Here is a 27,904-nt window from a genome sequence, read left to right on the forward strand (position 1 = left end):
TAGTAAAACAATCATTTAGATGTAATTTTCAATACTGTGAAATTGGTTTTTCCATATATTAATTAGCCAATGTTAACTGGATAATTGCTATTATGGGTACTTCGTGTGCATTTCATGTCACATTGTATGTAAATATCTTATGAGCTTATCATTACATTTATTTTCAAGAGGAATTAGACATTACTGATGTGCTTAATAGTTGTAATCAACACTTCACTTTTCATTTTGACCATTCAAAGATTTCATAAATTAAATGATTATTTTTTGTATTTTTTTTATCTTGGTTTAATCTTTCATTGTACGGAAATAGAAAATATAAAAACTATTTATTTTTCAGCGCCTAATTTGGGAATTTTATTTTATTTACCATGACAAACTTGATAGTCATTTCAATTTTGGAACTTTGAGTGTATTTATTTAAATTATTAGCTGTTTGTGCATGTTTAAGCATGCAATTCATCTTCTTTTCTGTTTCAATATGTCCTTCTTTTAAAGTTATATTCGATCACTCCCCATCATTTCCAGTATGCTATATTTTCATTGTTGTGTGCATTGTAGCATCATACTATAATTTTTAATCTTTCAAGTTCATTATTTATTACCTTTGTGAAATATATCATCTTACAATTACTTTTATTCAAAATGCAATGATGTTATATTAGACAAGCACTACAAAGTACATTGTTGTTTACTTTAAAATTATGAATATGGACATTTTCTGTTAATTCTTACAAAACAGGGACCATTTTAATAAAACTTTAATAATATGGATTTATTTGTAAAGTTAGTATCACAGGGACCATTCATGTATTTGCAATTATTTCATATTAAAACAACAACCATTTATGTTTATTTTTTTTTAGTTTTTTACCTTTGTCAAATATAGCATCTTACAGTTACTTTTATTCTAAATGAATTAAAATAATGATGTTATATTACACAATTTCTGTTAACTTTGAAAAAACATGGACCTTTTGTGTAAATTTTTAAAAATATGGAGATTTTTTTGTAAAGTTAGTAACAAAGTGATCTTTTTTGATATTTTTTTAAAAGTTAGTAACACATGACCTTTCAAACAAGAACTATTCTTGCAAATTCCTTTTTTTTTTTGAAAACTTCCCATAATACCCTTTTTATAACTAACAATGACTTAATATCGCAATATAACCATAATATAGCAACGCACTTTTCTTTTACCAATTTATACAATATGTTTATTATGACTCTTTATCCTTTCTACCCTAAAATAGTAATGTAGTTTCTAAGTATATTGCTATAATTGTCAATAATGTAAACTGATTTGTGCAGAATGCTATATTTTCATTGATTTGTGCATTGTAGCTTTTTTTATAAACTGTATTTTACTTTTTAGAAACTTATTTATTAGATATTAACTTGCTTTGTATGTTTCCAGTAAACAACTGTTTCATAACAACCAACAAATACCATTATACCTTCAATTACTTTTATATTACAGCAACCTACTTTCAATTTTTTTAAAAGTTAAAAAATAAATGCAACACAAATGTAATGATTTTGTGTGAATGTGATGTTGTCTGTGTGTAGTTTGTATATGTTTTATGTACGTATGTGTTGTATATTTACTTTTTTATTGATATTTTTTAAGTTAAATTTTGTTTTTGTCAATACATATAGTATAAGGCTTATTTGATTTTTACACAGGGTATATCTTTTAAATTTAATTTAAAATATAATATTGGTAATTCCAATATGTTTATTAATCTAAATTCAATATCATAATACATATTACTATAACTTATTTGATTTTTACACAACGTGGTATAATATTAAGTATTAACCATGAATATCTTCATTTTTGATAATGGAAAATGAAGAAAATGAAGAAAAATAAGGTTGAGTATTAAGAGAATAAATTACGGTTAGATAAATTAGGGTTGAGCATATTAACCGAAAAACCGAATCATAACCAAATTAACCGATATAACCGAACCATTTTAACCGAACCATTACTAAAAGATATGGTTCGGTTTCTAATTTTGATTAACCGAATACATATGGTTTAGTTATGGTTTTCATCAAAAACCGAACCATTATAAACCGAACCGAACCAATAATATTAATACTGTTTTTAATATAATATAATATTACATATATAATATGTAATTATATTGAGAATTGAAAATTTAAAGGGTTGTTATTTAGAGTTAGATAGGATAAGTATTGATTTTATCAATATAATTATATATACGCAATCATTCACTTTTTATAACGATAGACCTTGTATTTTCAATTTTTATAGAGAAGTATTTTTATTTTAATGTCATCTTGGACCATTTTGGTTAACCGATATTAACCATTAACCATAACCATTAACCAAAACCAATATTAACCGTTACCCAATGGTTATTGAAATACATTAACCAATTGTAATGGTTATAGTTCGGTTTTGACCAATAACCGAACCAAACTGCCCCATACACACCCCTATAAATAATTGTTTGTCGTTATTATTATTATTATTATTGTTTTACATATTCGTGGAATAACATGGATCAGGTCAAAAAGTGGTGTTACAACAGAAACGGAGAAGATGCCATTTTGTTTCAGGTCAAAAAGTGGGTATTCTGAAATTCTATACCCTCTCTCCTGCATCCCACCATTAAGGGGGCTATTTTATGCCTGGAAAAAAAATCAAAGATATCAAAGTTAATAGACACCTCCTTCATCTTTCTTTTTAGTGAGTAAATGGAGAATCATAGACATCAATAAAGCTTCACCAGAAACATACCTGTAGGAATCTTGAACTGACATGGAGACCTTACAATTCTCTCCAGTGTTCACCACCACCGCCATGTCCTATTTTTTTGTTCCCCTCACCACACAACAACATAGGGGGACTCTGGCTACATCTACCTAACCTTACCTTTTTAAAAGAGAAATTAAACAACAATTCAATGATTATCTCAGATAATACAGTTCACTGAAATCGAAACAGATACAAAGAAGAGGAACAGAGGAAAAAGCAATCGTACTTGCATATTTGGGAGCATCTTACAACACATTCGCTCTCCTAATCCCCTCCTCTTTAAAAAAAAAAACTTGAGTCGGGCATTTTATCCAACACCTGGTGTGCATAACGAAATACAATTACAAGTAATAACAAATTCTTTGAACAATGTATCAGTTCCTGTTTGGACATTCCAATTATCGTTTCTCTACAACATAGATGGCCTATAATTCAAAAAATGTCTTTATTTATATCAAGATAGGTTAAAAATAACAATACAGAAGAGGGGGAAGGCATGAGGAGGCTTACGTGATCTGCTTTCTCTCTCAAACCTTCTTTTTTCAAATCCTGCCAAAACAAAATCCAAATTCAACATGTTCAATATCTTCAAATTAACTGGAAAAAGTGGAAATAGAGTGTAATTAGGTTTTAAGAAAAGAAAAATAGTGAATTTATAGAAAGTTATGAGAGGAAGGTACTGACAAGGTATACGACAGGAGTTATGGTAGCCTCGCCACCGTTGTTACAGACACGTCGGACACAAGCTCCACTGTCGGGTCCGTCAGGTCTTTTGTAGCAAGCTCTGGAGACGACGTTCCATCAGCAGCTAATCGAAGCTCAGAACGATATGGTCAGATTTCAAACACCGGATTTTGTTATTGGGTAAGAAAGAGGTAGTGAAGCGGCAATCCGTATTCTTTGAAGCCTACAAAAAAGTCAAATAACAAATTTTAAGCCATATTGATTTAAATCAAAAGAAGCAAAAGAAAATCGACTGAAAGAATGAGGGTTAGGGTTCAATAGCCATATCCGATCAATAAACTTAATATGAATAGAAGGGAAAACAGAAATCAGTCGTACTAACCCCGAAATCGCAAATACTTGGTGAAGATGGACAGGTAATTCGTATTCTTTGAAGCCTACAAAAATCGTTTCTTCTTTGCAGAAAGTCGTCACCGAAAAATTTAAAGACTCGACCTCCATTGCACACAGGCCACACGAGACTGGTGGCAGCAACGCTGTTGATTTTCTTGTCCTTCTAATATCTGCACAACTAACAAAATTCTAAATCAGTAACATGGTAAAGTCAACGATAACAGAAGAGAGAAGGAGGAGGGGTCAGATTTTTTGTCCGAAAGACCAATTATTTCCACACCCAAACGGCGACTGTTGTGACCTAGAAATCGCGATTGTTGTGACCCAGACGAAAACCCACCTTCAAAATACTATCTTCCTTCACTCTCTATATCGGTCGTTCTATTCCAGTCGATCAAAACACGCAATCGATTGCAATCATTTCCGCCTCTTTCCTCTAGTCGCACAAGTCAAACAAATCAAAGAGAGGTGATGAGAAGGTGGGATTCGTAGAGAAAACCCAAATTAATACCAACGGACGGTCGAACCGCTTTAAAAAACACCAGATAAATTTCGTAGAGAAAACCCAAATTAATACCAACGGACGGTCGAACCGCTTTAAAAAAGCACCAGATAAATTTCCAGAAGCTTTTGTTAAGGCGGATCAAAAAAAAAAAATTTTTAATGCTACTTCATGTAAAAGCATCATTAAATAAGGATTTTTTTATGCTCTTTTTATAAAAGAGCATCATTAAATAAGGATTTTTTGATGCTCTTTTTATAAAAGAGCATTATTAAATCTTTATCTTTTGATGCTATATTTTGAAAAACGCATCAAATGAAAACGCTATGATTTTTTAGTGCTACTTCATGTAAAAGCATCATTAAATAAGGATTTTTTGATGCTCTTTTTAATAAAATAGCATCATTAAATCTTTATCTTTTGATGCTATATTTTGAAAAACGCATCAAATGAAAACTAGCTATATCCGTCTTTTAGGGTTTCTATAAACACTAACATACTTCGAACTTTTGGAACATGGAGATTCTCTGCAGCATTTATGAAACATAAACATAAATGCGTAAAAATTCAAAATACCCTCATTAATTGTTTTGCTATCTTCACCGAAGGTAATTTTAATTTTATTGTACTTTTAATTTTGTTCTAAGTATTTATTTATTAAATGATTGTTTATTGATATTTTTTAAATTGATTTGTGTAGATTGTGAACATGTGAAAATTTACATAACTTGTTTGTTTAAAATCAATATATTTACCTTCTTTGAATGTTTATTTTAATTTTCAGATGAATCGTGATTATTGGATGTACAACACTTCACGTTTTTCTCAATTTTATATAGAGGGTGTTCAAACTTTTATTAGGGTTGCCGAAGAAAATCGCTTAGAAAAAGAAAGTGGATCGATTTGTTGTCCTTGTAACGTTTGTAAAAACTTTAAAACGTTTAATTGTACCGAAGAAATAGAGTATCATTTGTTGCAAAATGGTTTTGTGCCTTATTACACTTGTTGGTCAAGACATGGAGAAACACTACTTGATTGTAGCACATCCTCGAGCAATTTACATATTAATAATAGTACATACAACAAAGATTCATATGTTGTTGATGATGATCACCATTCAAATGACCCCAATGACAATTTCAATGAAATGTTTGATGACATGGAGGCTAATATGGGTGATGTTAACCGTAAACCCTAAAGACGGCGTTTGAAGTTTTTCGGCGTTGACTTCTGATTTCCGGTGGATTTTCAAGTCGATTCTAATTTGGTTCGACGTGGGGAGTCTGCTGGGGTGGGGGGATGGGGTTTTATACGGGGTTTTATATGGTTATCTGAGCAGCTATGAATGAAGCTTTGACAGTATGTCCAGACAACGTGAGGAACAATGGAGGAATGTAGGAAGAAGGAACGATAGAAGAGCAGGGTTCTTCTCAAATAGTGAGAGAGATCGAATGAATGGTAGAGGCGGAGGCCAACAATCAAATGCAGAGTCAATAAGTAAAATTGCTATCTCATTCTATGTTACTAACCTCCCTCCTGACCTGCAACCAAAGGAATTATGGCATGCATGTGAGAAACTTGGGAATGTAGTAGATGTGTATATTGCCCAGAAGCGTTCTAGAATGGGGAGACGGTTTGGCTTTGTACGTTTCACTAAGGTTAAACACAATCAGGAATTGGAGAGGAGATTGTGTGAGTTATGGTTTGGAAACTATCATGTTTTTGCCTCGATTTCTAAGTTCACTAGACAAAATCAAAGCAAATCCGATACAGGTTATGGGAAACAATACCAGAAAAAGAAGACGGGTGAATTGAAAGATGGAGATGGGCAAAAAAAGAAATCTTATGCCAAGGTTGTTGTGGGGGAAGGGACTAGTACTCATAAAGATACTAGTATGGGTCGGAAGGTCATAATTGGGGGTAGAGAATTAACTGGTATGACCGAGGTTCAGTCTATAGTGCTTGCTGAAGTAAGGGAAGCTGCTTCGATTCCGAATCTAATTAACTTATGCTCCGAGGAAGGATTTTATGATATCAAAATCAGGTATGTCGGTGGGTTGTGGGTAGTGGTGTCATTTGAGTCTGCTAAAGCCTGTAAGAATTTTTCATCTAATGCTGGTATCCAGAATATTTTTTGTAAGTTTCGTGGTATAACTAAAGATTTCGTTATCTCGCAAAGAGTTGTTTGGTTGGAAAATCTTGGGTTGCCTATGTGTGCATGGAATCCATGTGTTTTCAAGAAGATTGCTTCGGTATGGGGATCAGTACTGTTTTCAGATGATGATGAGAATAATTGCATGTCAACTGGAAAAGTATGTGTGTTGACTGGGATTATGGCAAGTATTCAAGAATAGTTATGGGTAACTATTGAAGGTACAGATTACTAGGTATATGTGAAAGAAGTGGCACCGTGGGAACCTGATGTGGCACAAGATGGGAGTTTTGTAGAGGAAGACAATAATTCTGTTGGATCGTTTGACGAAGGAGAATGTGAGTCTTTTGGCTTCAATTCAGATAAAAAAAATGAGGAGCATGATCAGAACCATGAGGATGTTAATGTTAATAAAGTGAATAGTGAACCTGATTTTATACAGGAAGTGGAGAAAATTAATGATGCTGGTAATGATGAAATAGGGAATAATAATAGGCCTCACAATGTTCCTGTGCAATCGATGGGTATTGGTCATGGTTCAGCTTCGAAAGTTGAGTTTAATAAAATGGAGAATGTGCAGTCGGAGGATCAAAGGAGTAATGCTAGTATCTCGAAGCCACCAGGTTTCGGGGGTAAAGTTTTCAAAGAAACTCGTGGGCCTTTTCAATATTCAGAGGATAATCTTAGGAAGTCATGGAGTACAGGATCAGTAAAGATTTTGAAGAAAGCTATCCCATCGGTGGGGGCTAACTCGTGTGAAGAAGTGAGTAGGTTTATTGAGCTAGGAAAAATCCTAGGTTATGACGTGGAGAATGTTAAGGCGGATTTGAAAAATCGTCTAGTCGGTATGGGAGTGCTTCAGTCTTTATGAATTGTCTATCCCTTAATGTTTGTGGCCTAAATACGTCTAAAAACGTAGATGCGTTAAAGAGATTTGCAATAGTAATATGGTGAATTTTATTGGTCTTCAAGAAACGCGTTTGACTCGGATAGACCTTTTTAAAATAAGGTCTCTTTGGGGTAATTCGGCTTTTGATTTGGCTTGTAGTACGGCTAGGGGATGCTCAGGTGGTATTTTGTCGGTGTGGGATACTTCGGTGTTTAAGAAGGAGAGGATACATTGTCATGAAAATGTGGTGATTGTTGAAGGCTGCTGGATTAGAAAAAATATTAAATGTACTATGTTCAATGTGTATGCTCCTCAAGATGCTGGAAAGAAAAGGGATCTATGGCAATATGTGATCTCGTATATGTCCAGTGTAAATGGTGATTTTATAGTCTTTGGTGATTTCAATGTGGTTAGATCTTCTAATGAGAGACGTGGGTCTTTGTTCTCTGTCTTGCAGGCTTGCCGATTTTAATAATTTCATTTATGAGGCATATCTTTTTGACATTCCTATGGAGGGAAGGAAATTTACCCGGATGGACAAGGCTGGTGTGAAACTAAGTCGGTTGGATAGATTCCTTATTTCTGAGAGTTTGTTAGATGCTATTCCAGATATCTCGTGTATTGCTTTGGATAGGAGGTGGTCAGACCATTGCCCGTTACTTTTGAAGGAAGATCATAATAATTATGGTCCAATTTCGTTTAAGCTTTTTAATTCGTGGCTTCAAATGGATGGTTTTTCTGATGTAGTTTCTCAAGCAGTTAAAGATTTTGTTCCAGACTGTACTTTGAATAAGTGTCTTAACCTGAAGAATAAGCTCAAACTTGTTAAATCTAAGCTTAAGGAATGGCAAGCTGATATGCGTAAGTTGAAAGGGGAGCAAAGAAAAGAGTTTATTAATCGCTTGCTTGATATTGATAAGTTGATTGATCGTGGGACTGTTTCGGCTGATGACATGGTCGAGAGGAAGAATATTCTTCAATAGGTTTCGGATATTTACAAGGCGGAGAGTATGGACTATGCTCAAAAGGCTAAGGTTAAATGGGCAGTAGAAGGATATGAGAATTCAAATTTCTTTCATGGCATGTTAAAAAGAAAAAGAAAACAGATGGCCATTAAAGGAATCTCTCAAGATGGTACTTGGGTGACTAATCCAAGTTTAGTTAAGGAGGCATTTTTAAAGTTTTACAAAAATAAATTCAAGCATTCTAAGGTGGTTAGGATGGGTACCCCTAGCTCTCGGTTTCGAAAACTAAATGAAGAACATGTGGAGTCCTTACAAGCTTATTTTTCGGATGATGAAGTCAGGGAGGCGGTGTGGTCGTGTGGGAGTGATAGGGCTCCGGGGCCCGACGGGTTTACGTTCCGGTTCCTGAAATAATTTGGAGTATGTTTGAGAAGGATGTGTATGAATTCATGAGGGAGTTTTTTGATACCGGTATCATTTCGCCAGGGTGTAACTCTTCTTTTATTACGTTAATTCCTAAAGTTCAAAATCCAACCGAGATCAAAGATTATAGGCCGATTAGTCTAATCGGGTTACAGTATAAGATTGTTGCGAAGTTATTGGCTAATAGATTGGATAAGGTGGTAGACTATTTAGTCAATCCAGTCCAGTCTGCCTTTATAAAAGGAAGGCAGATTTTAGACGGGTCTCTTATGGTTAATGAAATCGTTAGATGGTCCAAGTTGAAAAAAAAAGAAAATGTTGTTATTTAAAGTAGACTTTGAAAAAGCTTATGACTCAATCTCATGGGAGTATTTAGATAAGATTATGGAGGTAATGGGATTTGGTGAGAAATGACGCATGTGGATTAGGGGTTGCCTGCAGTCTGCTAGGTCTTCGGTCCTTCTGAATGGTAATCCGACAGAGTTTCAACTGCAACATGGTCTTCGTCAAGGAGATCCGTTATCTCCGTTTTTGTTTATATTGATTATGGAAGGTTTGCATGTGTGTATGGAAGATGCTACTTACAATTTGATTTTTAAAGGTGCTACTATTGGAGAACAGAACTTGCATATCTCGCACTTGTTTTATGCGGATGATGCAATCTTTCTTGGAGAATGGGATGCTGAGAATATCAAGAATTTAATTCGAATTCTTAGGGTTTTCTATATGGCGTCTGGGCTTCAGATTAATCTTCATAAGTCAAAATTGTATGGGGTTGGTGTTGAGCAGGAGGCTATTGCGCAATTAGCTGCATGTACAGGGTGTGGTGCAGACTCGATTCCTTTTGTTTATCTTGGGCTTCCTGTTGGTCAGCTTATGCATAGGAAGTTGGCGTGGGACTCAATTTTTACCAGGTTCCATAAAAATCTTTCGGGTTGGAAATCAAAGATGTTATCTATTGGAGGCAGATTGACTTTGGTTAGATCAGTGTTGGGCAGCTTGGGAATTTATTTTCTTTCCATGTTTCGGATGCCTAATTCGTTTTGTAAGGAGTTGGAAAGAAGTAGAGCTAGATTCTTTTGGGGAGCTGATGATCGTCAAAGATTCTTACATTGGGTTAAATGGGAGATGGTGTTAAATGATAAAAAAAATGGTGGCCTTTCCATTGGTAGTTTGGAGTCGTTTAACTACTCCTTGCTTTATAAATGGCGTTGGCGGTTTTTGAATAGCTCTAATCTTCTTTGGGTGGACCTCATTAAAAGCTGTTACGGGAGTGATGGAGGGTTTGGCATGGCCTCTCGGTCCAAACCAAAGAAAGGAGTTTGGCTGGGGATTGTTAATACGGTTTGGGATATGCATTATAGAGGCTTAATTCCGTTCGACTCTATATGTAGGAGGGTGGGGAATGGCCAAAGTATTAGCTTCTAGAATGATGTTTGGTGTGGTGACATTATGCTTAGAGTTAGATTTCCTCGTTTATGTGCTGTAGTTAGTAATGTTAATGCGTTGGTTAGTGACTATTGGGACGGGCATGATTGGAGGTTTCATTGGGTTCGGATGTTTGATGATGGGGTTTTGGCTGATCAGCTTCTTCAACTGATGACGTTGTTGCAGTCGGTGCACCTTTCAACTAGTAGGGAATCTTGGCGGTGGGCTATTGGAGATGAAGATACGTATTTGGTGAAAGAGACTCGACTGCTTTTAGATCGGCTTATTCTCCCTTTAGTTGGTGTGGAGACTAGATGGAATACGTGGCTCCCAATAAAATTAATATTTTTATATGGAGAGTGGTGCTAAATAGACTTCCTACGAGAGATAATTTGGATAGAAGGGGGCTAGACATTACTTCGGTGTTGTGTCCGGTGTGTCAACAGGCACGGGAAAGCGTGAATCATTTGTTTTTTAGTTGTACAGTGGCTTTTCATCTTTGGCTTAAGGTGGCAAAGTGGGTGGACCTACATATTCCTTCGTTTTCACGTGTTGAAGAGCAGTTGCAGTGGGTCGATGGGTTGACGACGGTGAGGTTTAAAAGGTTGATTATGGATTCAGTTTGCTCTACTTTGATTTGGGTGTTGTGGACGTTTCGAAATGATATCCTGTTTGGGAAAAAGAAGATGAAAAAAGAAGTTTTGTTTGATTCCGTTGTTTCTTTCTCTTTTAATTGGTATAGTGCTAGGAATCGTAAGGCTAGCATAAATTGGACTGATTGGTTGAAAAACCCTGTCTTGAACTAATTGTTTTGTGTTGGTTTAGCTAGTTTTTCGCTAGCTTTTATTTCATTTTTCCATTCGAAAAAAAATATGGGTGATGTTGAACAAGAAAAATTACATGGCCTATTTAAAGAAGCAGAAACACCATTATATAGCGGTTGCAATTTTATGAAACTTGATGTTGTATTGAGGTTGATGAACTTAAAGTCGAAAAACGGATGGAGTGATAAAAGTTTCACAAGTCTATAGTGCTTTTGCATGACATTCTTCCGGAAGACAATGAATTACCCATTCCTACATACCAAGCAAAAAAGCTAATGTGTCCGATGGGATTGGAAGTTGAAAGAATACATGCATGTCTAAATAATTGTATGTTGTATAGAAAGGAGTTCGAGAATAAACATAATTGTGTTTTTTGCGGTGCATCAAGGTGTAAACGGAAAAAAGATTTGGATGAAGTTGACGATGATGTGATAAAAAATGGACCACCGGCTAAAATGTTGTGGTATATCCCTATTATACCGAGACTGAAAAGGTTATTTTCAAACGAAAAAGAAGCAAAGTTACTTTGTTGGCATTCGGAAGAACGTGAAACTGACAGAAAACTAAGACATGTTGCAGATTCACCTCAGTGGAGAAACATTGATAAGAAGTATCCTGAATTTGGAAAAGAGATGAGAAACATACGGTTTGGGCTTAGTTCAGACGGGATCAATCCTTTTGGGAACATAAGCAGTCGTCATAGTACGTGGCCGGTTCTTTTATGCATTTACAATCTTCCACCGTGGTTATGCATGAAAAGGAAATACATTATGATGCCGTTGTTGATTCAGGGGCCGAGACAACCTGGTAACGATATTGATGTGTATTTGTCTCCTTTGATTGATGACTTAAAAACTCTTTGGAGTTCGGGTGTAGATGTATATGATGCTTATAAGAAACAACACTTTTAATTGCGGGCCATGATTTTTTGTACTATAAGTGATTTTCCAGCATACGGTAACTTGTCAGGATACGAAACAAAGGGTAAGAAAGCTTGTCCAGTTTGTGAAGATCAACCAAGCTCGATATGGTTAAGAAATTGCAAAAAAAAAAAAAAAAAAAACTGTATACATGGGACATCGAAGATTCCTTCTGAAGGGTCACCGTTTTAGGAAGAAAACTATTGAGTTTGACGGAAGTATCGAGATCAGAACGATTTGATGCATTTTCACGAGTTGCAAGTATCGAGAAGAGACTATCTGATGTTGGATTCTGTTTAATAAATGTAATGTTTGGCCCGCATATATGGGGTCTACCAATTTCATTGGATATATAACTTTTATGTTGGATTATGTTTTTGTTTTCTTGTAATATACTACTGTATTGGAATACTGTATTGGAATATGGTTTTTGTTGCTCTAGTGTTTATCATGTTCTAGTGTTTATCATGGATAAAATTATTTTTAATTTGTATAATGTTGTTAGGTTATAAAAATGGATGAGGTACGACCAATAAAAAGAAAAAAAGTCAACGCGGTATTGCTGCATTAAAGAAAAATTATTGTCCTGAAGAGTATAATGTTAAGTTCAATGAGAATAATATCCCAAATGGTGGCATGTCAACCAAATTTATGTCTTGGTTTGGCATGAATGTTCAACAAAGGTTTCCAATAGATGAAGATCCGGGTAAAGTTAAAGATAAATATTTTAAAGATTTATGGTTGGAAGCCAATGTATTATATTTTAATTTATTACAAATATGAATAACTTGTTAGTTAGTTATTATGTTTAACATTTTTAGGTTTGAAATTGTAGAAGCAGTGGAATATCGAGTCTGATTACATGAAAGATTATATGAAGAGGAGAGTTGTGAAACTTGCATCAAATTTTAAATCGAGGCTAGTTTCAAATTTTGTAAATAAAGAATTAAATGCATGTGCTATATATACATTTATACCTGGTGATGTATGGGATAGATTGGTTGCACAAAAAACTACCCCTAAGTTTTTGGTATGTTTTAATTGTTTATTTATTATTATTATTGATAATATTATTAGTATGTTTACAAATAATTAATAACATTTTGTTGATATGTGTGTAGGCAAAAATGCAAAAACTAAAGAAAATAGTGCTAAAAAGAAATCCCAAAACCGCGTAGGACGAGGTGGATGGCCGGGTCTTGAAAAAAAAAGCACTTATTATATGGCCTCAACTTGTAACAAAATATGAGTTTCTAGAACCTATAAAAAATGAACGGTCTAAGTTGTATTTAATGTCTTTCGCAATAAAAGACAAAGAACCCAAGATGTATGATCTTCCACAAAAGACAATTGAAGATTTGAAAATTTTGGTAACAATTATGTTTTTTAAATAATGAGACTTTGATTATTTTTAGTAAATAAATGTTACCAAGTATTTTTTTTTATATAGGAACGAGAAGAGAAAAATATGATAGCCGATGAGAGTTATTATCAAAATGAGGAAGACCCGTTAGTTAGACTTTTGGGGCCGAGCACGGGGCGCAATCATGGACAATATCCAATATCATTGGGCCTACTAAGGTTTCGGGTGGATTGTTTAAGAATGTGAAAAAAAGTCGAAACTCGATACCACGGGTCGACACGAGCCCAACATTTCGTGAATCTAATGGTGTGTCTGGTGTACGATTGGTAGAATATCCACCTATTGAGGTAATATATCTATAGTTTTTATATAAACTTATATTAGATTTATAGTTTTTTTTTGTATGATTTACAGGTTATGACAGCATGTGATTTCCTATTAAAAGTTGTTGATACTGAGTTGAAAGTAGCTTCTGGTATGGCATGGTCAACCTTAGAAACGGTTATACATTCAAAACCAGTAAATGAAGGTTGTGTTAAAGTTCAAGTTGATGAGATCATAGAAATATATGAGAACTTGTCTGTACATGTCGTAACACGAACGGATGAAGTTGAATTTGTTAAACATCTGCTTCATACCATCGTTCAGTGGCCGAGATATGCATTAAAGGTATATTTTTATTTAAATACAAAAATATATTTTAATATAGTTTTATTTAAATATTACAATCTATTTAGTTTGCGAACAAAACACCGAGCAAGTCAAATATTGGTACGAGAATGGGCTCGAGTCGCTCCTCTCCACAGATACACGTTGATGACACCACAACTTCATTTTATCGTCCACAGGTAGTCGTAGTCGACCGGTTCACTCTTATAAAATGTTGTTAATTTAGTTTTATTTGTTAATATTATAACAATTTGTTTGTTATTTTAGTTTGAGGAAAACCACTTTCCTTATCATCATCAAATGGATGCTAATGAACCTTTTCAAGGTGGTTTAGTTGATATGGTTAGTCTTAAAAAAACTTGTTTTACGTTTGTTTTTAGATGTTTAATGTTTGTATACAATCATATGTAGTACTAATGCTTTATGTTTGTTTTTGGATATTATCTATGAATCCACCACAAATTGATTTAAATGCACTCGGAGCCGGGCCCGGGCTAGAACGCGAATGCAATCCCGAACCCGAACCCGAACCCGAACCATTTACATTTGTAGATCCTGATCTCTATATACCCTTGAGCAAAGTACAACAAAAAAGTCCTAAAATTCAAGCTATTGCTTTTCAAGTAGCAGACTTTTTTAAGAATGCACATGGCACTTATATTTTTTCACCTAGAGGGATGTATCGCGACAAAGTTCGACTTCCCATCCTATATAGCGAGGTGTTACAACTATTTTTAAGGGGTTGGCTTGATTATAGCATTATACATTGGTTTGCGATGTAAGTTATTACATTTTTAATATGGTATAATAACATTTGATATAATTAATTTTACTAACATTGTGTAGTATATATAGTTGTTTTTCTAGGTCTCCCAATTCTGAATGTGCTTTTTTTGATCCGTTACGCATTGCAAGATTAGATACGCAAATAAGGATGGTGGTTGTCGCCGAACATATTGTAGAAGTATTTTCGTATCATGAAGGCAAAAATATTTTCTTGCTCCATATTTACAGGGGTATTTTTTTTCTTTCCATAATACATACGCATACATATACACACTATACATATATGCTTACTTGTTCTATATATTTTATTTTTGTAGTGACCATTGGGTTCTTTTTATCCTATGTCCGAATAGCAAATCTGCTTATATTCTGGATTCTTCAAAAAATGATCAAAAGAAATTAGACGAATACCTTTTTGCTTCTTTGATAAGTACAATTTTCCTGAGACGATTTGATAAGTGGGAAATGGTAAAGATATGTTTTCTGTTGTTTTTTATCAATTTATTTCAAGTGATTTGAAATATTTAATTGTGAATGAAATGTAGTGCTACAAACAAAAATGTAGATGGGAATGTGGATATATAGTGATTAAACACATGCGAGAGTTTGTGAGTTTGTTGAGACCATTTAACATGATTTTCAAAATAAAGTAAGTGTTTAATATATATTTAAAATATCAATTTTTCTATATAGTTGTATACATATTTATATAATTTGTTTGTTTGTTGCAGTTTTGGAAAAAGAAGATGTTTGCTTTGTCTGATAAATTGAAGATATGGTCTTAGAAATGATACCGCATTTGATTGAAATGGTGAATGATAGTCGGAGAAAAACTCCGTAAGAATTCATCAGGATGTTTTGTGTTTTATTATAACTAAAACTTAAACTATAAATTAATTGTTTTTTGTGTAATGGTGCAGTATTTTGTAATACCTTTTTGTTTATTGGTATTATTTTTTTTGCTGCCATTGATGGCAACCGAATTGTACTATTTAATAGAGCGTTTTTTTTGGCGCATTTCTTATCTATAAGGCGGTTCTACATTTTCTAATGTTGTTGACTAACAGTATCATAAAATGATCGATGATATTTTATGTTTCCATTCATATTGTATTTTAAAAGGCGGTTTATTTTCTAAGGCTGTTCAATAACAGCATAAAAAATAAGTCTATTTTATGAAGCTATATTTTATAAGACGGTTTTGGACAGCATCAAAAAATAAGTCTATTCTATGAAGCTATTTTTATGAGGCGGTTTTGGACATTTTCTAAGGCGGTTGTAGAACCGCCTCAAAAAACAACACTATTTTATGATGCTATATTTTTGAAGCGGTTGGATAACCGCATCAAGAAATAAAATAAACCGCTTTATTAAACATCTTGTGTACTAGTGACGGTTCATCGCTAGGTGCCAATCTAGCCTACAACCTAGCATTGACCACAATGTCGTATGCACACCTTGCCTAACAACTCGCCTAGAACCTTGCTTTGGCTGAAAATTTACAATTTTAAATATCTAATTCCATTTAAATTCATGAAAAAATAGATATTTCATTCTTTATTTTCTCACGTATTTAATTTCGTATGTGTATAGTTGTAAAGACATATGAATCCTTTATTTTCATATGTGTACAGTTGTAAAGACATATGAATCCAATCCATAGGAACGTGTAATTTACTCAAAAAACTATAAATTTACTAACTTATATTTTTTAGGGCTAATGTCATAAAAACCATCAAGTTTTGAGGGTTTTGTCGGTTTTGCCCAAAGTTGAATTTTATGTCCGTTTTTACACTAACATTTTCCAAAAAATGTTCGGTTTTACCCTTTACCGGTGATAACAGGTTACCATTATATTAACTTCGTAAAAAAACCCTTAAGTTTATAGTTTTTTTACGTTTTTACCCTTAAGTTTATAAATTTTTAACACTTTTACCCTATGTATTTTTTTTTTCATATTATACGTATTTAACCAGAAAAATCATATTTATAAACGAAAAAAATTTAATTAAATATTGTATTTATATTTTTTAATGTTAATTCTTTATATATATATATATATATATATATATATATATATATATGTGTGTGTGTGTGTGTGTGGATTTTTTTTCTTGGATAAACCATTTAAGATGTAAAAAAAACAAATTAATATGTTTTTAGAACTACAAATATTTATTTTTATGTATTTAAAAATATACATATCAATAAAAAAACTTGTTCATTCATAAACATGTTTATATAAGTATATACATATATTTTTAGAAGTGTAAATATGTATTTTGATATATGTTTTTTTAAAGTATAAATATATTTTTAGAAGTATAGATACATATTAATATATAAAATGTAAAAATATGTATTTATACTTTTAAAAACTATATCTATAAAACACATATTCATAATTCTAAAAATATTATTTATCTTTTTAAATGGTATAACCATGCAAAAACACAAACACACACAAACAAATATATATATATATATATATATATATATATATATATATATATATATATATATATATATATAACATTAAAAAAAATATAAATACAATATTTAATTAAATATTTTTTCGTATATAAATACGATTTTTCTGCATAAATATGTATATTATGAAAAAATATACTTACGATAAAAGTGTAAAAAAAATTATAAACTTAAGGGTAAAAACGCAAAAAATGGTAAACTTAAGGGTTTTTTTGCGAATTTAATATAATGGTAACCTGGAAAACCTGTTATCACCGGTAAAAGGGTAAAATTGAACATTTTTTCGAAAATGTTTGGGTAAAAACGGACATAAATTTCAACTTTGGGCAAAACCGACAAAACTCTGTAAACTTGAGGGTTTTTATGACATTAACCCTATTTTTATTCATGGTATATATTTCCTTTGATACCATATCATATTAGCCGGTAATAATTGATTCCTTCAACCTTTAGTTCCATTTACTCTGAACATATGGTACCTTATACTCTAGTTTTCCTCATTCCCCTACTTATATGGAATTTGTGCTCCCTTAGCCTTCAAAGTTCAAGCTTATGTGGTGATTAGCTAATAATGTTGTTTTCTTATACTTCAAGCTTGATTCTATCATTTTTTCGAAAATGCTTTGAACTCTTTATCCAAAAAGTATTCCATCTTGCTTTTCAAATTAGTTACTACCTTTTTTAAAAACACTATTAAATCATTGTTGAAATATTTAAAACTAATATCTTCTTAGTTACTTACTTATATTAAACTATATAATACGATAAAAACACTTTTAAAAACACTTTTTGGTTTGTTCCAAAATAATAGTCCACTTCAAAAAATAAATAACATTTTTACCAAAATACCCACTTATTATTACTTAACCAACTAAGCATTTAATGGAACATTAAATGCAAAGTAAGGATAAAACTGTCATTTTATTAAATAAAGTTAGTAGTAATTAATGTTTTTCTTAATATGAGTGTTTTTTGTCTATGGACAATAATATTGAGACGGAGGGAGTAGCATTTGAAAAATATTAACATGAGGTTTCCTTATATGGTTTGTTAAAAGAATATGTCCTTCGCTGCTTATATTAATAAAGAACGTATTAAGTAAATGAAAATTCCGTTGTGTAAAAAAAAGAACAAAAGGACTCATTATAAATCTTTATATAAATAGATGGGTGAAAAAAGAAATATTTAAAACTTCTTAAATGTAAACGGCTCGAAGCATCAAACCACGTTTGATACCATTTACAAAAGTTTACCTGAAATGAACAGACAAGCTTTGGAAGATGAATGGAGAAGAATTGGTTTTGAGTTTCCAGTGAGCTTCGTAGAAACTTCCTCTTACATCAACTCAACAACAAGTATCCCCATAATACCATACCGCTATAGGCTTATATAAATCATTCATCTTCTATACGCTATTCTTGTATATTCAAAACTGAAATCGAGGGGTTGCTTTGGAGTTGGGAAACTAACGATTAATTAGACACCAAGAAACCATTATCGATTCAATAATTTTCCTAATTTTTCTATTCTCCTTCTGAAATCTCCACTTCTGTCGACTGTCGCTCTCTCTCACCGATTTTGATCTGATTCTCGAGCTTCAATCATTATCAATTCACTGGTTTTGATGTGATCCTCGAGCTGCAACTAAAACCTGCAAGGCTGCATCTTTTGATTCACTTCTTCTCCATATTTTGATATTCAGAAAACGAAAGTTGCAACTAAAAGCCTAAAAGCTTCAACAGTTCAACCGATTTCGTGATTTCTCCCAAATCAGAATTGGAATCTGATTTTCGTCTCCAATTTCTCCACTATCCAGAGGTAAATAGACAATAGTTTTCACTCTTATGAATTATGATATTCTGATAATCTGATTATGATATTGGGGCTTTTATAATTTATTTATTTATTATTTATTTATTTATTTATTTTAATCTGATGTATGCGTTTTCTGATTACTAACTTTTCTTCTTTTGTTTTCTTAATTTTTGATTATCCAGAGGTAAAGAAACAATTTTCTGATTTCTCAGCATAGTATTAAGGTAGTTTCTAACTGAGTTGAATTTATTTATTTATTTTTTTTCTGATTTTAATGAGCGATGATTTCTACAAATTATTTTCTGAATTGCTGATTATAGGTCTTAATGTCTGATTATCCAGAGGCAAAGAAGTGATCTTTCTGAATTTCTCAGCATAGTATTGAGGTAATTTCTTACTAAGTGGAACTGTTTTTATTTTGATTGAATTCTAATTCAGTAAATTTTTTGTTCATATTTCTGAAAATAGAATGTTTTGTGGAACTGTTTTTATTTAGTAGTAAGAAAAAAATGGAGAGAAACTGGAGATTGGAGAAGAAGAGGAGGCGTGGTCTAACAAAGAGGGCTTGATTTGGCTCCATTCATTCAGTGTTCAACTAAAAAGGTTCGATTATCATTAATTCTTTTGCTTGTTAATCAGGTTTCTTCCTTGCTGTAACCCCACCTAACATTAACCTCTGTTATCTTGCGAGACTATGGTTGAATCTGTTCATGTTAATGCCTGAATGAACCCCACAACCTCTTTCTTGAAAGCTAATTCCACCATTATCAAGTGATTTCCCTGCTAAACAACGAGGAAGTGCTTGATGTAAGTTTCTGTTCATACTTCCTCCTTTCGAGAGCTCTTTTCCTCTTTCTTAATTAGTTATTTATTTCTATATCTATGTGAATGGAATGCTCTTTTTAAGTTTAGAATTCTCCTTGATTCTGATCTTTGTTTGATTTTGCACCAACTTGGATGCAAATCCACAGAAAAAAAAAACATCAATCTGAAGAACCCTTTCATGGTTTTCATCTAAGGATTAAGTGCAATAATCTATAGGATTTATCTCTCTTATAATTGTTAGTAGATTTACTTAAAATTATCTATTTAATAGATAAATGAAGCTACTTAATAGACAGATGTCCGGAAATACAGAATAGTTTGTAGCACTCACAAATTTATCTCCCAGTAATCCTTTGACGATTTCATATGTTAGTATATAGATCTTTAAATCTGAATTTCTTATATCAATTACGACACTCATAACTTTCGAAAACTAAATCCAAATTATTAAACTATCCCTGGAAAATAAGCATTTTGCATTTTGCTTCATGCTTTGACCACTTTCAATCCTTTAAGCTTCACATTAGAGATGATATTTCATTTGATATCTAGTTTTGATATGTGTTTACCTTTTAATGCCCCTAGACTCAAATACGTTGAGTTTTAATTGTATTATGTGGATTATGGCTGTGTTATGTCAAAGTAAAAACAAAAGTAAGGAACAAGTTATAATGCATGGCTTCGATTCATTCCGATATAGTAATTCAAATTAATTTTAGTTTACAAAATTTGAATCTAAATAATACAAACTAAATTAAAATCTTATTCGTACAAATCAAATGACAATTTGATTGGATAACATTTCAGTTTTCAAATGTCGAGATGTTTAAAAGAAATATAGACCTTTAATATTAATAAGTTTGAGTTGTCTAGTTTTACTCCACATACTATTTAGAACCCAACTCAAATAAATTAATATAAACTTTTAAATGGTCAAGACATTCTAATTTATTTTTATATCCAAACCATATAGGCTATCGTCTTTTGACCAAAGTTGACGGGCACTAACATCCCTCTAGAGTTCTGAGGTCTCTCACACATCAATATAGTGCAAGTATAAGATTTTAACATCACAAGTTATCTGCTAATATAGACACAAACAGAAACAAAAAGAAAAAAAAACAATATAAATGTAATATCGTAAGCATTAAAATTAAATAGAAACTTGGAGGATGAAGTGAAATCGAACTATGATGGCTGAAATCTGAAATTGAGAAACAGGCCCGGTTTTAAGGGGGGGGCAAGAGGTGCAGCCGCACAGGGCCCCGAAAAAAATAAGGCCGGAGTTTTAATTAATTTATATATTTAATAATTAAATATATATTACTTTATTCAAGTTTTTGCATAAATCCTGTGTAGCTCAATTCGCATAAGCACATCCGCATCCTCTTCTTTTCAATCAAGCGTACGTGTTCGATTTATGTCCACATCATTTTGACGTTTTTAATTCAATTTACAGTTTTGGCCCTTATTTTATACTATATAATTCATAATCAACCCTTCCTTTAACAAATAAGTTTTCAAAAGTTACACAATTAACCCTTGAACTTTTTATAAAATTCCATATGTTCCTTTTTAATTAGTTTGTTTACTTTTAAGTTTTCCGTAACTACAATTCACCGTCTTAAGTTTGTTTATCTTATATATTAAAAAATTATATTTAGGGCCTCATTTTTCTTCTTAGCACGGGGCCCTTAAAATCTCTGAGCCGGCCCTGTTGAGAAACTTACTTTGTCAAAAGTAACTCAGGTGATAAAACCCTTGTCAAAAGTAACTCAGGTGATAAAACCCTAAACTAAAGTGTAAATGGACATATAGTGTAAAGGATTGTCCTAATGTTAATTAACATATATTAAAGATATAATACTTAATAGTGTATATGTAATATGTTATATCTTGAATATCGGAAATATTCTAAAACTGACAACTCTAGTACCTGAATCCAAATTTGAAAAAATTGGAATGTAAATTTCATATATTCAAATTTTGGATAATTACGGATCGGATTCTTGGATTCTCATATTCGATTTTCATATACAAATATTTTTTGAACACCCCTAGTTCCGGTATTGAACTTTCAAAATGTTATTAGGAATCTCTATTGCAATTGGTAGCAACCAAATGTCATATTCTTAGAGAATAAGAGATATCAATATAAGTGTGATTTTTATATAACCCACCCTATAATAACTTAGGAAATTAAGAGATCTCTTACATATGTAGAATTTTGCAAGAGATTATATAAAATATATGTGTAAATAAGAAAGTAAAAATTTCTAGAGTGATCAAGAGAAACAAATTTAGAAACAAGTTAGATATCCGAAAGAAGTTCCCCTGATAACTCATAGGCAAAGATGTTAAAATGTGTGAGACTATTAGAAAGCTTACTAATTTTTCGTGGAAGTTAAAAAACAATAAGATTACTAAAAGAAGTGTTAAGTTTTTACAGATGAGGAAGGTGAAAAAGGGTGGATTACACCTCGTAGCATGCCACAACTAAGGTCTATTTCTATAACATCACCTGTGAAATGGACGTAACGGATACTATCACATTCACAACAATCTAAATGCTTATTCCAATACAACATAAGTAAATGGTAAATATAGTCGCATCTCCAATAATAATAAAAGGAGTAACCCATGGAGTAATATGTTTGGTGGGATAATCAATAATAAAATGATAAAGATAGTCATTTTTCTATTTTTCTATTTTTTTCATTTATTAGGTGTCACTTCTTTGTTTTCGAGTAACACCAGGCAAAGTTTAGGTAAATTCTCTAGATTTTGATTTTTCAGTTTGTACAAAACATTTAATGCATTGATGATGAGATGTGACTATGGTTATCATTTAATTATGACGGGAACAAGCCAAAACATAGTTGAAGTGTGGAATAATATCAGTTGGGTCCATTTAACATGTGATGTTGTAGATATAGACCGTATTTGTGGCATGTTACAAGGTATTGTCCCCCTAACAAGATTGTCTTTCACATTTCTCATTTGTAAAACTCAACATTGCTTTCAATGTTCTTACTTCTTCTAAGCTTCTTTAGGAAATTGGTAGGTTTTTTAAGAATCTCATAGATCTTAGAATCCATGGAAGTGAGTCTGCTGGGGGATCTTCCTTTGGACATCTAAGTTGTTTATAAATTGGTTTCTCTTCATCTCTCTAGAAAATTTAATTCCTAGTTCATGCTAATGTTTTGTATAATTTCTTACAAAGTTCTATTCATTTGAAATATCTCTTGATTTCCTATGTTATTATTTCTTGGGTTTTACCCACAGCCCACTTATATTAATATCTACGATTCTTTTAGATAACTTGATATTATATGCACCACATTGCCTGGAAATTACCCGATAAAGTCTTCAAACTTTAATTTTGGAACTAGGTTTGTTTAAAATCTCCAAACATAAACTATTTGTTGAACTTCTTCTATTTGGTCTACTTGCGTCTTCTATCTTCAATTTAATACTATATGATTATATTTGACTAGCAAGTACTGATATAGTGCTATTTGCAAGGCTAAGCTAAACTAGTTCCTAGATACTCAGGATAATCATACAATGCCGAAATATCGTATATCATAGAATTTAGTATCGACACATATTTTATTCGACTTTTATAACCAATATATACATACAAACAATTTATTAGTAAGTTTCATCATCAAATCATTAACAAAATTTTGGATTAACATATTTTTTATGTTAATTAAGAGTAGGTTTTATTTAAAACTTGAAATTTATAAACATTATAGCAACAATGAGAAGGTTGATCTTCATATATCTGATTTGGTATCTAAATCTGTATATAAAATTTTAGATGTACGAAAACCCATATATGATGTTTGACCACCCTTATTTTGTATACCTTGATTTTTCAGGGAGTTTTGAATTTCATAACATTTCCCTTGCCAAAAGTTAACATGGATGCTAACATCCTTCTATAGTTCTTATGTCTCAAACCTACTAAGATTGTCTAAACATAATATTTTAACATCACAATTTTATGTAATACACCAAAACATTAAAAAAATTATATAATTGAAAATGTAATATCAGAATCATTAAATGGAAAATAGAAGCTTGGAGGATGAAGTGAAATTGAATTATGAAGGCAGAAAATCTAAAATCGAAAAACATACCTCGTCAAAAGTAACTTAAGTCATAAAACAACTAAGTAAAGGGTAAACCGACGTATAGTGTACAGGGTTATCCTAAAGTTGAATTATATTAATCATAATAATGTATTCGTAATATTTTAGATCCAGATATCCAAAAATTAACAATTCTAGTACTTGAATCCGAATCCAAAAAACTGGACATAAATTTTAGATATTTGAATATTTGGATAATTTCATATCGGAATCTAGGATACTCATATTAAAATTTTCATATACAAGTATTTTGTGTTACAATTTAAGGATATAGAAGAATAATAACTTGAATTGTGTTTTCGAAAATCACTTTCTGAAATTTGTAATTTGACCCTTATTCATGGGGTTACACGAATAAAGATTCATGGGATAACTCAAGAGATTGAATTAGATTACAAGATCAATCCGATTTACAAACACATAATTCCTTGTTTGTTATGTGTTCTTCTTCGAGATAGAGAAAATGAAAAGTAATCGATTTTCGGGTATATCAATCTTGCAACATTTCCATCGAACATCCATCTTACTTTTATACAAGGAAGATGGCGGTTATAAGTTTGTTACCATTTAACTTGGCGCCAAAATGACAATTTGAATGGTAGTTATTAGACAAAACAGTTAAGGGTCTACCCCTTGGACCCCCATATTCTTGAGTTCACATTTATCACTCTGAGAGTGCATCACACGCCTCAAGTATCGACGAGTAAGAAGAGCTTAGCCTATCTCAATATCAATAATAACTACGCTAAAATATATTGATAACACTAAAAGTACCAACATTCATCCCAATTTTAGTGTAATCATTAATTAACTAAAAGCAAAACCAAACTCGTGCATAAATGAAAGTGTCATGAAGATTGAATTTTCATATTAGTATAATACAAATTTCAAATACTTGAGAATTAGTGTGTACTATGGATTGAACCCTTCAACTCATTGGAGTAACTAAAGATATTATACACATAACTTTTACAAAAACTCTAATGTTTCATACTTAACACTATTACAACCATGTTTCCTATCCATTCATGAGTGCATAAAAGTCTAACTCAAACTTTCTGAATCGGAAAAAGTTCACACATAGGTAGTTCTTGTATATCATGTATCTGTTAATGCACTTTTTCAAACGGACTATTAAGAACTTAATTCAACATATCTTAACTTTACAGGTTATAAGCACATACATTCAGATGTAGTAACATAAATGTGCTCAAATCTCTATAAGCAAGCTTTCCACATTAAATTCAACTTCTAACATTGTATTAGAATGGAATTGGATATCTTACCCATCGAGATATCAAGTGGGCTTTAAACTCATCTATATAGTTGACTTTCTTACCTAGTCTCTAGCTAACCCCTTCGTCAAGTGATCAACTAAATTCTATTGAGATCGAGCAAACTAAACATAAATGATTTCATGAATAATAATCTCACATACCATATTATGCCTAATACCAAAATGTCACATCAATATGAGGAAAATATTCAACCTAACTCTCTTCCTTCTTATGATCACTCGTAGGGTCCTCTAGATCTAGACGTGAAACTTGTATGACAATTAAATTTATTAACTATGTTCTTTAAGGGAAACATAGATGTGGTATTGAGAAAACTGTTAATTACTCTCTTCTAAGTAATGAAAATAAATGTTTCATGTCTAACCTAATTAATATAATTGAACCAGAAAACAATGACGAAGCAAAAAACAATGATGAAACATCATCTGATCCTAATTAGGTAAAAGCCATGAATGATGAGATGGAGGTCCTCTATCGAAATCATAATTGGGACATAACAGAACTTCTAAAAAATAGAAAACCAATAGGATGTAAATGGGTTTACAAAATTAAATACAAACCTAATGATGAAGTAGAGAGATATAGGCTCGTTTGGTTGCCAAAGGTTATAATCAAAGAGATAAAATAGATTATGAGGAGACTTTTTCTCATGTTTCTAAGATTGTCACTATTGGAATTGTTATTTCTTTGGCTATTAATAATTATTGGTCTCTGTATCAACTCGATATTAATAATGATTTCCTTTATGGTGATCTTCCTAATGATGTTTTTATCACTCTTCCTCAAGGATATCACATAAACGGTGATACTAGGATACACAAGCTTATTAAATTCCTATATTGGTCGATACAAGCTCCTAGAAAATGGAACGGAAAACTTTGTTCTTCTCTTTTTAGTTTTGGTTTTCAAAAAAGCGTTAATGATTATTCATTGTTTATTAGAACTCAAAGTGTGTCTGTTGTTGTTCTTTTTGTTTATGTCGATGATATAATATTAATATGTAGTAATAAAGTTAAACTAGAAAAAGTAAAAGAGTTCCTTAAAACTCGATTTTTAATAAAAGATATTGTAATGTTAAAATATTTTCTTGGAATCGAAGCTATTGATATAGATAGAGGTTGTATGTCTTAATCATCGTAAATACTATCTTGAACTCTTACATGATTTTGGAGTGCTTAGTTGCAAGCTTATTAAACCCCCTTTAGAAGCAATATTTGTTGTTAAATATGATGGTGTAGATAAGGAAGATGATTTACTTGTTAATATAACTGATTTGAAAGACTTGTTGGAAAATTAATATATCTTACAATCACTAAAACCGACATATCCTAAGATGTTCAGATTTGAAGTCAATATATTCATAAGCCCAGAAAGTCACATTTAAATATTGATTTCAAACTTCTAAAATATCTGAAGAATTCTCTAGGTAAGGGTATTTCTATAACAATATATGATAATGTTGTTTTAAGGGGATTTGTGGATGCTGATTTGGATAAATGCTTAACTACCAGAAGATTTTTTACTAGATATATGGTTTATATTAGAAATTCACTTGTTTCATGGAAGAGTAAAAAACCGTCAACCATGTCTAGCTCTTCAACAAAATCAAAATATAGGGTGATTGGATCTATACCCTTGAAATTGTTAGGATGTTCAAAATTTTACATGATTAAGGAAAAAATAGTGAATTCCTGTTAACATTTTCTATGATAATGATTTCGCTATCAAACTTGCTTTAAATTCCGTCTTCCATGAATAAACTAAAACATTTTGAAGTTAATCTTCATTTTGTTAGAGAAAATGTTACATATGGAATTTTTAAAATAGTTAAAATTGATTCAACTCATCAAAATGCAAATACTTTAACTAAGTCATTAATTTCGTCTCAACATGACTTTCTTTCGGAAAGAACGGGTTTAATAGATGTTTTTTCATAAAAAATGAATGTTAATTTTGCGGGAAAATTTTAAAATATGTGAGGTTTAAATGTTGCAAACTTAACATTTATCTTGTATATTTGGTATTGTCCTTGTTTTGTATATCTTCTCTTTTGTAGGGTCTTATATGTAAGTTTGTGATAGACCTACTTTGTAATAAAATCAACGGAAGGGGGTGAGAGTGTATATAATTGAAATTCTTGGACGGCGGTTCGTTTTGTCTAAAGTTACAGTTTAGTAACAGGCAAGTCTTTTGGATTTGTGGGTTGGTTTGTGACTCAGGTATATGTTGAAGACGAGGATTTGTGGTTCCAAATACAACTCATTTTCACACACACACACACACAAGTCATAGACACTCTCTCATGTTCTATCATTTTGTATTAGCTTGTTAGGGTTTCTAGTGTTGAGTCATAATTTTTAAACACTTCGTGTATGAGTGGAGACTAGTGTTTGTAGTGAGGTTTATTCTGCATTTGTTTTGACACGCAAACATTTTGATTCATAGTGAATGAATTGAATAAGTTGGGAAATATGGCTATATCATAATTGTGTAACCACCTATATGATTTAGCTCTTTTTGCTTTTAATTG

At 31.9% G+C, this 27,904-nt stretch overlaps 1 protein-coding gene and 2 long non-coding RNA genes across 6 annotated transcripts; 2 read left to right on the forward strand and 1 right to left on the reverse strand.

Moving 5' to 3' along the window:
• Positions 1–2,469: 2,469 nt before the first annotated feature.
• Positions 2,470–4,411, reverse strand: LOC145123513 (uncharacterized). Of its 4 annotated transcripts, none has more exons than XR_013715170.1 (7): positions 4,146–4,407; positions 3,855–4,035; positions 3,473–3,695; positions 3,299–3,337; positions 3,015–3,106; positions 2,771–2,905; positions 2,470–2,661 (listed from the first exon to the last, which is right to left on the reverse strand). It is a non-coding gene; the product is annotated as an uncharacterized LOC145123513 (long non-coding RNA). The 4 variants fall into 4 exon arrangements; XR_013715169.1 differs by having other exon boundaries at positions 4,206–4,406; XR_013715171.1 differs by having other exon boundaries at positions 3,015–3,213; positions 3,855–4,411.
• Positions 4,412–7,466: 3,055 nt separating this feature from the next.
• Positions 7,467–8,391, forward strand: LOC145127651 (uncharacterized). The gene is made up of 2 exons (XM_079062804.1): positions 7,467–7,765; positions 7,866–8,391. The coding sequence occupies exons 1-2, from the start codon at positions 7,467–7,469 to the stop codon at positions 8,389–8,391; spliced, it is 825 nt and encodes a 274-aa protein (XP_078918930.1).
• A 10,122-nt stretch (positions 8,392–18,513) lies between these two features.
• LOC145124399 (uncharacterized) lies at positions 18,514–27,846 on the forward strand. The gene is made up of 5 exons (XR_013715612.1): positions 18,514–19,094; positions 19,274–19,315; positions 19,412–19,477; positions 19,588–19,898; positions 26,162–27,846. It is a non-coding gene; the product is annotated as an uncharacterized LOC145124399 (long non-coding RNA).
• The last annotated feature ends 58 nt before the right edge of the window (positions 27,847–27,904 follow it).

This window comes from Lactuca virosa, chromosome 7 (genome assembly GCF_052849685.1).
Source record: "Lactuca virosa cultivar CGN04683 chromosome 7, Lactuca_virosa_CGN04683_v6, whole genome shotgun sequence".
NCBI classification, from domain to species: domain Eukaryota; kingdom Viridiplantae; phylum Streptophyta; class Magnoliopsida; order Asterales; family Asteraceae; genus Lactuca; species Lactuca virosa.